The sequence below is a fragment of the Myxocyprinus asiaticus genome, chromosome 23 (assembly GCF_019703515.2).
Source record: "Myxocyprinus asiaticus isolate MX2 ecotype Aquarium Trade chromosome 23, UBuf_Myxa_2, whole genome shotgun sequence".
Taxonomy (NCBI): domain Eukaryota; kingdom Metazoa; phylum Chordata; class Actinopteri; order Cypriniformes; family Catostomidae; genus Myxocyprinus; species Myxocyprinus asiaticus.
In genome coordinates, this window is record NC_059366.1 from 13189732 (window position 1) to 13202280 (window position 12549).

The 12549-nt window shown below is 36.1% G+C and overlaps 1 protein-coding gene across 1 annotated transcript in view; it reads left to right on the forward strand.

Annotated features, from left to right (window-relative positions):
- The window catches only part of LOC127413650 (uncharacterized), a 47875-nt gene extending 36132 nt beyond the window's left edge, over window positions 1-11743 (forward strand). Inside the window, exons 4-8 of the mRNA XM_051650943.1 lie at window positions 562-730; window positions 1708-1835; window positions 3320-3441; window positions 9049-9152; window positions 10162-11743. Coding sequence (XP_051506903.1) covers window positions 562-730; window positions 1708-1835; window positions 3320-3441; window positions 9049-9142 — 513 coding nt within the window. The 3' untranslated portion in view covers window positions 9143-9152; window positions 10162-11743. The remainder of the gene's footprint in view (window positions 1-561; window positions 731-1707; window positions 1836-3319; window positions 3442-9048; window positions 9153-10161) is intronic.
- Window positions 11744-12549: the final 806 nt, after the last annotated feature.

Consider the following 12549-nt stretch of genomic DNA (forward strand, 5'->3'; position numbering starts at 1 on the left):
GCTCTCTACGCACTGTTCTTGAGCTAATCTGAAGGCCACATGAACTTTGGAGGTCTGTAGTGATTTACTCAGCAGAAAGTTGGCAACCTCTGTGTACTATGCGCCTCAGCATCCGCTGACCCCGCTTTGTCATTTTACGTGGCCTACCACTTCGTGGCTGAGTTGCTGTCATTCCCAATAGCTTCCACTTTGTTATAATACCACTGACAGTTGACTGTGGAATATTTAGTAGCGAGGAAATTTCACGACTGGACTTGTTGCACAGGTGGCATCCTATCACAGTACCACGCTGGAATTCATTGAGCTCCTGAGAGTGGCCCATTCTTTTACAAATGTTTGTAGAAGCAGTCTGCATGCCTAGGTGCTTCATTTTATACACCTGTGGCCATGGAAGTGATTGGAACACCTGAATTCAATTATTTGGATGGGTGAGCGAATACTTTTGGCAATATAGTGTACCAAGAGAGGGAATGACTTATAGTGACTAAGTGAATAACTCAAATTCTCCCAGTTTTATGAGACAATTTCTTAATTCTCAACTCTAGTCTGTCTCTGTTTCAGGACTTTTTTCTGCAGCACTGTAACTGTGGAGCAGCCAGTCTGGCCTTTCAGGAACTTAGGAGACACTTTCGCAGTGACCACTACAGCCTGACGGCATCAAACGGCACACTGTCCGACCTCACCACAATCCCTGAGGTTACACACATCCCCCTCAGGGCAGCCATGAGAGGTCAGTGTGCAAACACACCTGGAGCGTACATTAGGATTAATCTGTGTTAATACTGCCTAAAAGGCTATTGTCAAAGCTTATCTATGTCCAATAGTAATTTAATAATGGAATTAACTTACATATTGAGATAATTAAACTAGAAAAATGGATGGATGTATGGAGGGATGGATGGATGGATGGATGGTATTTGCGGGACCTGTGAACAACTAATTAGGGAGACTCTAAGAAAAAGATTATGCTACTATAACTAAAACACTTTAATGAATGAGTCAAATAACTCTCGTGTTGCTCACATTCTACCCCAAAGAGATGACAAAGTGCTGTGAGACCACACATTAACCTCAGGAGTGTCTCATGTAAACACCCTTGCTGTCCACTCAGCACCAAAGTCATATTTATCCTGGTTTGTTTTGCCTATCTTATGTTTCGTCAGGTGGGCGGGTGACAAAACATTAGTCTGTGGGGAAAAGGGAAATTAATACTTAAGCGATAGGTGGAATATCTGGTATTCCACACAGAGAGGAGAAACATATCTCAGGGATTCTGGATTCTTGGTGGGCGAGAAACCAGAGCTAATGTATGTGTCAGTGTGTTTATGCACCCTTGAGTGCATCTAGAGTCTAGGCTGAAGATTAAAATCAACACGTCATAATAGCTCTTTCCTCTAGTACTCACTGCTGAGAGAAACCATGTTCCGAGAAATCCTGCGGCAAGAGGAAACACATTCCGACCTTGAAAACACTCAACGTTTTTGGCAAAAATCACATAACTCTGCACCGCTCACATACTCTGGTCTGGAACGTCACAAACACAAGAAAGCAGAGTGATACAAATAGTAAAACGTCACAGTGCTGTTATGCTGAATATCAGCACTATTGGAACGCCGCTTGGCCAATCACGTCAGAGGACTGGAACTAAATGTTGTAGAAATGTCAGTGTGTGTTTGTGACAAAGATTTGCATCTTTTTCTTGTATAGATGGTGAAGTGGGCTGCCAATCAGCTCTTCCCCCCTGGAAGCAAGATCTGAACAGGAGGAGCTACACAGAAGGAGAGGCCAAGTACCTGAGTGACAGTGCTGAGGTCATCTCTGCTCCTCACAGACGAGTGAGTCAGTCCAACTTTAACACACTTTCACTCTCTGATTCACTCTGACAGTCACACATCATTTAACACTCAGGGGAAATGGAATTATAGCTAATGTTTGGTCTCACACATGCTTTCCTCATGTAAATAGTCTCATAAATTAAATATGTTTCCAAGAACAAATAGTGATTGTTGGGTCCATGGACCTTAAAACTGAGGCTGTGAGGTATAGAAGTACACTCCACTCAATATGTCACACTGTTGTGTACCTTAGTGATGATTGTTCAGCCAGAAAAACATTGAAAATCTATCTAAAAAATATTCAGTGGGAAACATTGCTTATGAGGATTCCCGAATGCAGGGATCTCGAGACGTGTTTAACAAAGTTTCAAACTACATTTAACTTGAGACAGTGACCTAAAAACACTGTGTTTATGACGCAACGCAACCAAAGTGAGATGCTCTAAAAGCGTGAGTCTGACGCAGGAGTACGTTGACACGTCCTTAAAATAGCCCTTATAATAAATCTGTTTCGGACAGATTGACACATTCAATGCGAAATGGATTGCAGTGGACTGTAGGCCAATGATAGGCTTATGTTCAATAATATGGAAATAAATATGTTGCCTTCTAAAGCCACTTTCTGTATTGTCTTATCAATGCTTTACTCATCTGCAACAATAATGTAATGCATTTAAATTATTTAAATTATTATATGTACAATATACTGCATATTATATTAATAATTATTTAAATGGAACTATTTATAATTATTTAATAATTATATATTAAATTATTGTTGTTTGAGGGCCTTTCAGCATTTATTTATGCAATTAATTCGGGTTAATTCAGTGAATTATGCGGCATAAGATGCAATTAATTCAATTACAAATTTTCATCGAATGACATCCCTATTTACAATATGTCTTTCTAAACCTGTATTGTGTTATATTTTTGAATTTTTTTTTTTAAGATATTATTTAAGAATTTCCAGTTCTTGTTCATACAACAACAGTTTATAGAAACCAAAAAAATAAAAAAATAAAAAACACACCATAAAAGAAGTCTATTTGACTTGTGTACTACATTCCAAGTCTTCTGAATCCATATGATAGTTATGTGTGAGAAACAGACCAAATTTTAAGTCATAATTTACTGAAAATCTAATTTCTGAAAATCTAATTAAATTATTTACTGAAAATCTCTGAGATTCGAAAGTAAAAATTATTTACTATTGAATCTCAATCTTCATTCTGCATATTCAAACATGCGTCATGTTTTGGCGTCAGTTATATAAAAACTGGCATGATGTGTCAACAGGTAATTTTTTTAATGAAAAAAAAAACCCTTTAATGAGATTTCAGAGTTTGTATAGAATGGACTGTAATTCTATCCTCGTTTTCATTTACGTCAAATTAAATACGCCATCGACCTTGACTAAGGTTCATTGGAGTTATAAAATGCTTTCACATCAAGCTTACCATCATATCTTAATTTGTCTGCAGTTGAGTGAGAACTATACTTGGGGAAGGGTGAAGGAACTGGTAAAGATGACCAAATTGAGGAACCAGAGCAGGCTGGGACTATCATCTGGCTCCCTGAAGAGATCCTGTCCACAGCTCTACCGGTACTTCATTCATTAAGATATATAATGTATCATAATATTTTAGGAGTTTCAGTTCATTAGCAGTCCAAACAATATCCAGATTTTGATCTTCCCCTGTAGGCTGCACTAATGTTGCTTTCTAAATAAAAAGAAAATGTATTTATTATTTCTAAAGTTTAATCCACATATTTCACAGATTATTCGTTTTCATATTAAAATGTGAAATTAATTTAACTTAAATTAATTTAAGCTAAAGCACACTTCTCTGTTTGCTTGCTCCCATGGGACCACAACAGCAACTTGGGAAACTATATCACAAACACAAGTAGTACTAATGGGCCAGTCTTTTGATGTTATGACTCACTATGTTTCCATGTGATGCAAGATAAGACTCTGTGCACACTGAAACTGTAAACTGCTTGCTTTCTAATCTCCTCTGTACATTGCCTCCTCTTGAATATCTTGACACTGGACTCATGGGGTAGTCGGTGACTGGCACCACATTGTATGAATATGTAGAGAGTATAACACTGATTAGGTTTTGGATCTAATTCATGGGATTTTGTGAACATCACTAATACTCAATGTTTGTATACTGTATATAGCTACAGTACTGTGTAAATGTTTTAGGCAGTTGTGAAAAATGTTGTATAGTGAGGATGTTTTCAAAAAACAATGCCATGAGTAATTTTTATTTTATTATTCAGTTAACTTCATACAAATTGGAGTTCACACAAAGCTATTGTATGGCTTAAGAAGAGTTGGGATATAGCACATTAGTCGTATGTAATAATTTTATTGTGCTCTTTTATCATTTGTGGAGCTCAGTAATGTCTGTCTCCATTCACTTTTATTGTATTGAAATGAGCACCACAGAGATTCTGCTAAACGACTATTTTCAGGTTCCATGGAAGAAAGAAAGCCATTCAGGTTTGGAACAACATGAGTAGATCAGTAAATGATGATCCAGTCATTTTTAGGTGAACTATCCCTTTAAGGGTTTATAAGTCAAGGAATCTAGTGGGAGTAACACAGGTTTCCTTGCCCCTCAACCTATTCCACAAGTGAGCTGTGATCCTGCGCACACAAGGTCGGCACAGACTCAGATGAATTGTTACGGGGCTGCAGGGTCAGGTCAGTGGGAGTGGGAGAATTCCCCATGTATTTCAACCATTAGTTGAGGTATGGGAGCTACGCTGATTGTGTTCTCCTTCCAAGAACAGATATATTCTGTGGGATATTTATCCTATATTATATTCATGGCCCGGTAGTTCTTACAATAAGCTGATTGAACATTTTGAAAATTGGCTCTGTGTCTCTGTTTTCTCATATCATAAACAGGGTGTTGCGTAAGTGCAGATGATCCATTTGAAAATGAGGTCAGACATTCCTCCATAAGTTAAAAGAAAATTAATGGGACATTAACATTAACACTGGTGCTATCTAGAAGGTTATGTTATACTTAATGAGTCATTTTTAAACAGCAGTGTCTAACACCCTAATTCCAGCACAAATGTGCCAAATTCTTGTCATGAAATTGCTTGATGAGAAGTTTTCATTCCAGTTTTAACATATTTTGAAACAGGAAGTTGTGGCAGGACAAAGTTGCGGCAGGCTCATCATGTTTTTTGTTGTTGTTGTTTTTTTAATGACCAATAAGCTTTAGTGACGTCACAGCAATGAACCATGATTTGTTACTTTCAAGTGGTTTTAGGAGGAGGAAAATTAACAAAAGTTTATTTAGTCAACTTTTAGGTGTACACAGTGCTGGGTAGATTACATTAGAATTGCAATCTGGTTCTGATTACAATTTACATGGCTAATATTGTGATCAGTAACGTAATATCATGGGTTATATTTTTAAAATGATCTGATCTGATTATTTTGGGATTACTTCTCACCTAACTCTAGTATATTTAATGTCACATGCATTAAAGTAGGATAATTTATACTATTTTGATATAATGTTGCTTAAATGCATTTAAGAAACTTAATGAATCAAAATGTGAGAATTGATATGATTTCTTTTTTTTTTTTTGTGGTTCACTTGTATTTTTGGCCAAGATAGCAGAAAAAAAATAAAAAAGGGGTGAACTATTCTTATTAAGAAGAGGATTTTTTTTTAAACTATTGTCTTCCAGGTTTTACATTTTTTTGTCCAAACTTCCATAATCAATAAAAGGTCTCTGGATATGATGTAGACATAGTATTTCTTATTAAATAGCCCAATCTAAATCCATCAATATTAAACAATTATTGGCCAATTTCAAAACTACTCTTTTTAATTAAAATCCTAGAGAAGGTTGTTTATTGTCAGCTTTCTCCTTATTTAAATGGAAATTGCATTTTGTGTACATTTCCATCTGGTTTTAAAGCACAACACAGCACAGAGTCTGCTATCCTGAGATTGTATAATGACCTGTTGCTGTCTGTTGATTCAGGGAATTGTGCAATCCTAGTCCTCCTTGATCTTAGTGCCGCTTTCGACACTATAGATCATGGAATTTTGCCAGAGCGTTTAAGACAGTGGGCAGGAATTCAAGAGACTGCCCTTAAATGGTTTTCCTCCTATCTGGAAGAGAGAACATTCTCAGTCGAATTGGGAAATTATTCTTCCTCCTCTGTACCCATTACCTGTAGGGTTCTTCAAGGCTCTATTCTGGGCCAAGTTTTATTTTCTTTATATACTTCCTTTGGCCCATATTTCTATCAAACTATCAAAAACACAACATACAACCCCTGGCAAAAATTATGGAATCACCAAACTTAGAGGATGTTCACTCAGATTTTTTACATTCTGACTTTGTGAAACATCCCTCAAACAAATGAAATTACATTATTTTAATTAATGGCATATTATTATTATTTATTTTATTTTTTTCAGATCAAGTAGAGGAAAAAAAATATGGAATCATTCAATGTTGAGGAAAAAATTATGGAACCACCTTGTAACTTGCATTTCTAAAACAAATACCAGCACAAGTCTAAAAATGCAAATTAGTCTGCAGTTAAAAGAGAGTGCTTACAGACCTTAACCTGGACTTGGCTAACTGAAAGGAAACATGGCCCCAACAAGAGAGTTATAAAGGATTATAAAACTCCTTCAAGAAGGAAATTCAACACAGGAGTGTGGAAAAAGAAGTTGGTTGTTCCCAGTCAGCTGTGTCTAAAATTTGGTGCTAGTATAAACAAAATGGCAAGGATATAAAAGGAAAACATACAGGTAGATCAAGGAAGATGTCAAAGCATCAGTACAGAAAACTCAAAGCAATATGCCTTGAGAATAGAAAATGCACAACAAAACAAATGAAAAACAAATGGGCGGAAACAGGAGTCAATGTTTGTGACAGAACTGTAAGAAATCGGCTGAATGAAATGGTATTTACATATAGAAAAGCCAAACGAAAACCAGCACTAACACCTAAACAGAAGAAATCAAGGCTACAGTGGGCTAAAGAGAAGCAATCATGCAGTGTGGATGATTGGATGAAAGTGATATTCAGTAATGAATCATGAATCTGCATTGGCCAAGGCAATGATGCTGGAACTTTTGTCTAGTGCCGTTCTAATGAAACATCTAAAGATGACTGCCTGAAGAAAACAATCAAATTTCCCCAGTAATTTATGATATGGGGTTGCATGACAGGTAAAGGACAATCATAACCTCAACAGTCAATGCACAGGTGTACATTTACATTTTGGACACTTTTCTCATTCCATCAATAGAAAATAGGTTTGGTGATGATGGAATCATTTTTCAGGATGATAATGCATCTTGCCACAGAGCAAAGAGTGTTAAAGCTTTTCTTCAGGAAAGGCATATCAACTCAATGACATGGCCAGCAAACAGTCCGAATCTCAATCTGATCGAAAATTTATGGTGGAAATTGAAAAAAATGGTTCATGACAAGGCTCCATCCTACAAAGCTGATCTGTCAACTACTATTCAAGAAAGATGGAACCAGCTTGATGGAGAATATTGTTTTTCATTAGTGAAGTCCATGCCTCAAAGAATTCAGGCCATCATAAATGCCAGAGGAGGAGCAACAAAGTACTAATTGTGATTTTTTCTGTTGATGATTCCATAATTTTTTCCTCAACACTGAGTGATTCCATAATTTTTTTCTCTACTTGATCTGGAAAGAAAATATGCCATTAATTAAAATAATGTAATTTAATTTGTTTGAGGGATGTTTCACTAAGTCAGAATGTTCAGATTTTAAACAAAAATTGTTTTGTGTCATATCTGTGATTTGTTTATTTGCTACGAAGTAAAAAATCTGGGTGAACATCCTCTAAGTGTGGTGATTCCATCATTTTTGCCAGGGGTTGTATCCTACCACTGCTATGCTGATGATACTCAGCTTTATCTCCCTCCAAAGTCAGGTGAAAATTCTGCTTTACAATCACTGTTTCACTGTTTTAATGATATTAAAAAGTGGATGGCTGCTAACTTCCTCCAGCTAAATGAATTAAACCTATAATTAATCATCTAGGGCCCCTCGCCTCTAATATGCACAATCAAGCAAGGAATCTTGGCGTGGTTTTCGATTCTGATTTAAAGTCTGATAAACATATAAATTCTTTGGTACGAGGTGGCTTTTTCCAACTAAGGGCCATTGCTAAATTGAAACCTTTTCTTTCTTTTAAGGATCTGGAGATTGTTATACATTCTTTCATTTCTTCTCTACTGGATTACTGTAACTCATTGTATGGTATATCACATGCTTCATTGTCACGTCTGCAATTAGTTCAAAATGCTGCTGCTAGGCTTTTGACTCCATTTTTTTCCATAGGCTACCCGTTAAATTTAGAATTGACACAAGATTTTTGGGTCGGCATGGTTTGGCACCTTCTTACATTGCTGAACTCTTTCAGCAATATCAGTCTTCTAGACCTCTAAGGTCATCTCAGAGTATTCTTTTAACCATCCCTAAGTCCCATCTAAAAACTAAAGGGGATCGTGCCTTCTCTGTAGCGGCTCCTCACCTTTGGAATAGTTTGCCTTTCCATATCAGATCCTGTACCATAGTTGATGCTTTTAAATCTCATTTGAAGACTCATCTTTTCATCCTTGCCTATGACTGTGCCTAGTGTGTGTATTTATTTTTTATTATTGTTGCTATTGTATTTATGTTTTCCTGAATGTGCATGCTGTTTTTGAATAATTATGTGTTTTTGTTTCCTGTTATGAAAAGCACTTTGGACAACATGTGTTGTTTTAAATGTGCTATAAAAGTAAATGTGATTGATTGATTTCAAAGCTGTACACCTCAACAGTGTTTCATAACTTGCATAATTACTCATCATGAGAAGGCATCATGTATATCACGTAGGTAGATTTAGAATAAAAAAATAAAAGATTTAAAAAAAGAATAATAAGAGGGATCAATATATTATGAACAATTTTAAATGTATTTTAAAATGTAATTTAATCTAATTACACATACATCATTTTTGTAATCCTGATTACATAATCCAGATTACATGTAATCAATTACTACCCAGCAGTGGGTGAACACTAGCATGTGGATGGACTCAAAGCTAACAGACATGGACTTAAAGCCATAAAACTCCAATTTTGATTTCATGAGGTTTTGTTCTAAATGGGTTTTGTTCTCTTCACAGACCTGATATGATGTCGGGAGAGCGGCCCAGTATAAATCGGAACTCCATGATCACTCTGAGCCATCACAAACTGGATTATCTATGGCCCCAGTAGTATCATTCAGGTAAGAAAATAAATTTTATTCCCGATGAAATAAATATGGAGTCTCTGTAGTCAAGCTAGTGGACACTAATGCTTGTTACATTGAAATAAATACATGATATCTGATTGGTAAAGCATGGCAATAACGTCAAGGTCATAGTTACATTCCCAGGGAATGCACATTGACAAAATGTTTCCTGGAATGCACTTTATTGCGCTTTGAATCAAACTGTCTGCAAAATGCATGAATACTTTGTAAAATGTAGCTACAAGCAGCAATTATGGGGCCAAGCACGTACAAGCAGAATTATTATTTCATTAATGTCAATTATTTAAAAGGTTATGACCAGATATAAGCACAAATTACAATGACCAGTAAGTGACACTGTCACCAAACTTTATAGATATGCCCAAGTCAGGATGAAAATAATGTCAACCAAATTTCATTTAAATACGCCACAGCAGTGTTGAGATACAATCTTATTTTCTCTTTTGTGTTGGTGCATCAACTTCACTGCACCTTTACTTAAAAAAAAAAGACCCTAGCACTCAAAAATACATTTCATATTGGTATGAAGGTCATTTAGTGCCAACTTTGTTAAAGATTGTACAAAATTTGTAGGAGCAATACCAAAAACTGGTTTGTTTAGATGTAAGTGTTCAAACGTTATAAAGTCACATTTGGGCTATTGTAGGTGCTAGAGGGTTGGTCTGGGGGATCTCAAAGTTGTTCACATGACTATTCAGATCCGCTCCCATCAGTGTGCCAGATTTCACAACTTTTTAGCATATGGTTCTATGGGCTCCCATAGACTCCCATGGCAGAAGAAGAAAAGGTCAGAACTAATATAAAAAAGGAACAATAAAACCAGTGCTTGGCCCCTAATGAGGTCTGTTCCAGGTCACTTGTTGTTTTTAGCACTGCTTGGACAGAAGAGCTCTATCTTTCACTGTGTTGTTTCAGTACAGCTGATATCATCCACACAGTGAACAGGCAACATGTTAACTCTCAGCTTTTGTTTTCTCATCAGACATTGAGCAGATGGCCTGCACTGCAGCAGCTTTTCCATAAAGTGAAGCACAAAGTGAGGATTTTTGAGCATAAAGAGTGCATGAGGTGAAAAAGCTGAGAAAATGAACCTGATTGGATGAGTAATGATGGAACATAGGAGAGATTTTTATATGTTGATGGAAATGTAAAGTTGACCCAATGATGGAGCTTGTTTGTACGACATGGCATTTCTATACATGTCATTTATTCATATGTATAAAGCAATCATTAGCTAAATCAGCTAATGAAACACCATTAAAGGCTTCAAAAACAAGCATTTTCAGAATGCGATTTCAGACAAAGGAAATAATGGCATACAGTACTCTATTGTAAATATCTTTTATGGAACAAATTATCAGATGTACCATTTGTAAAATATTTGCAATAAACTCTAATGACAACAAATCTTGAACATGCATGCTATACCTATTATACAGATACTTCTTGGAGAAGAATTTGATTTTGGACCACTATTATAATTGCCTTGTGTAAGTGTGTATATACAGATGTAACAAATATGTGCGTATGAATCCTTGATGTGTGGAACATTTGTATGCATGAAAGTCAAAGAGGGGCATTCCCAATTCTGAATTCCTACATGCACAGTCATATATCTTTTTAAAGATGGGGCTTATGATAACACATACTTGACTTACTGTATGGTCATCCTGTATGCTGCTCGCCTGTCTGATGTTATATAATGTTAGTGACCTTTCTCCTCCCAAAACATTAAGGAATGCCCGGTGTATGAACCTGAAATATTATCCTTAACTATGATTTTACAAAAGACCCTCCAGATGCCTAGGAAATATCAGTCTAAAGATACAGTATAAACTGTCCCAATTAAAAAGTGTAAAATACATGACAATGTGCGGTGATCTAACCAAACCAAGCTGGCTAAATGGTTTTACTCAACTAAGTGTAATGCTTTATGCTAGGATAGCTAACTACAGGCTGGAAGCAATGCACTCTACTGTATATTACCCACATATGGGTTGTACGGCTGATCCACAGTAAAACCAACCTGGTATTCTGGACAGTAACAAGTTAAGCTCAGAAAGGGAGAAATGCATTTTTTTATTTAGTGTTGTGTACTATTGTAGTGCTGCCTTTGTTGCAAGTTGAGTGAGTGAGGTACTAAAAGTCTGATGTGTAGCCTGGATAAAGTCTATTAATTAAATTATTTTACAGACCGCTTGCAATCTTCCATGTGAAACATGTGAAACGTTTTCTAATTAAAGAGCATAAACGTTTGTAACATGATATTGCTCTGGCCAGGCAAGTGTAACACAAAGTGGCCTTTTTTATGTGCGCTTGACAAATTGTTTTATACACTAGTCAGAGTTTTCTCCTAAGCAAGAGGTGTCAATCAGTGTGTAAAATGAACTAGAGCTGATGTAAAGAAAACTTTTTGTCTGTCTGGTTAGGGACAGAAGACAAGACAAAGGATTTGTATACAGTATGTCTTTTGTATTGTAGCGTACCAAATGGATGGAATAATTCAACATGCATATTGCATTGTTATTCAAAGTTATTTTTAATAAATAAAATTTGATATTTCTGAATAATTGATGTTTCATTTTATTGTGGATAAATAATGCGAAATTACAGAGATCTCACAAACAGTACATCTCTTATAGGTGCCAGCAACTGACCCTGAACTAAAAATTAACAAGTAATTTTATGTCAAGATACATTTGGCAAAGGACAATAATGAATGCTGATCCTGACTCAGCATAGACCTTATTCACGCTAGCGCCATATTTGATTTTTAATGGGAATGACAACAAGTCTGTGAGGGAAGACTTACCATCACTTCAAGGTATGATATAAAGCTGTATAAAGCTCCTATCTCATATTTTAAGAAAGTGAGTTTAAGACATTGAGTCCACTATGGCTCTCACTGATCTCCTTTTCAACAGCATAAACATCTCTGATAGTTGTTGTGTCTTTGTATTATTGATTATTGTCCAGAAGAGGGCACTATGGGTTAATATGCTGGTACCAGTTAAAGGTGTAGAATAAGCATTGAATAGATGGAAGCAACCATGTGGCATACTGGCATTGTTTGCTGTCTCCTCTTGATTTAATTAATTTCTGAAATGTATCTTCTGGAATCTCTGAATCTTCATGTTTACCAGGATTTAAAAATACTACAATAGTCAATTCAAGGATCTTTAGGTTCATTGCATTTAAGGTAAATATAAAGCTACATTATAGACCTTATTCACGCTAGCGCCAGCTTTGATTTTTAATGGAAATGACAAGAGGCTGTGAGGGATAGACTTAAAGTCTCTTCAATGGCACGAATGGTATAAAGCTGTATAAATCTCCTAGATCACATCTGATTTTACACAACTCATGTTGT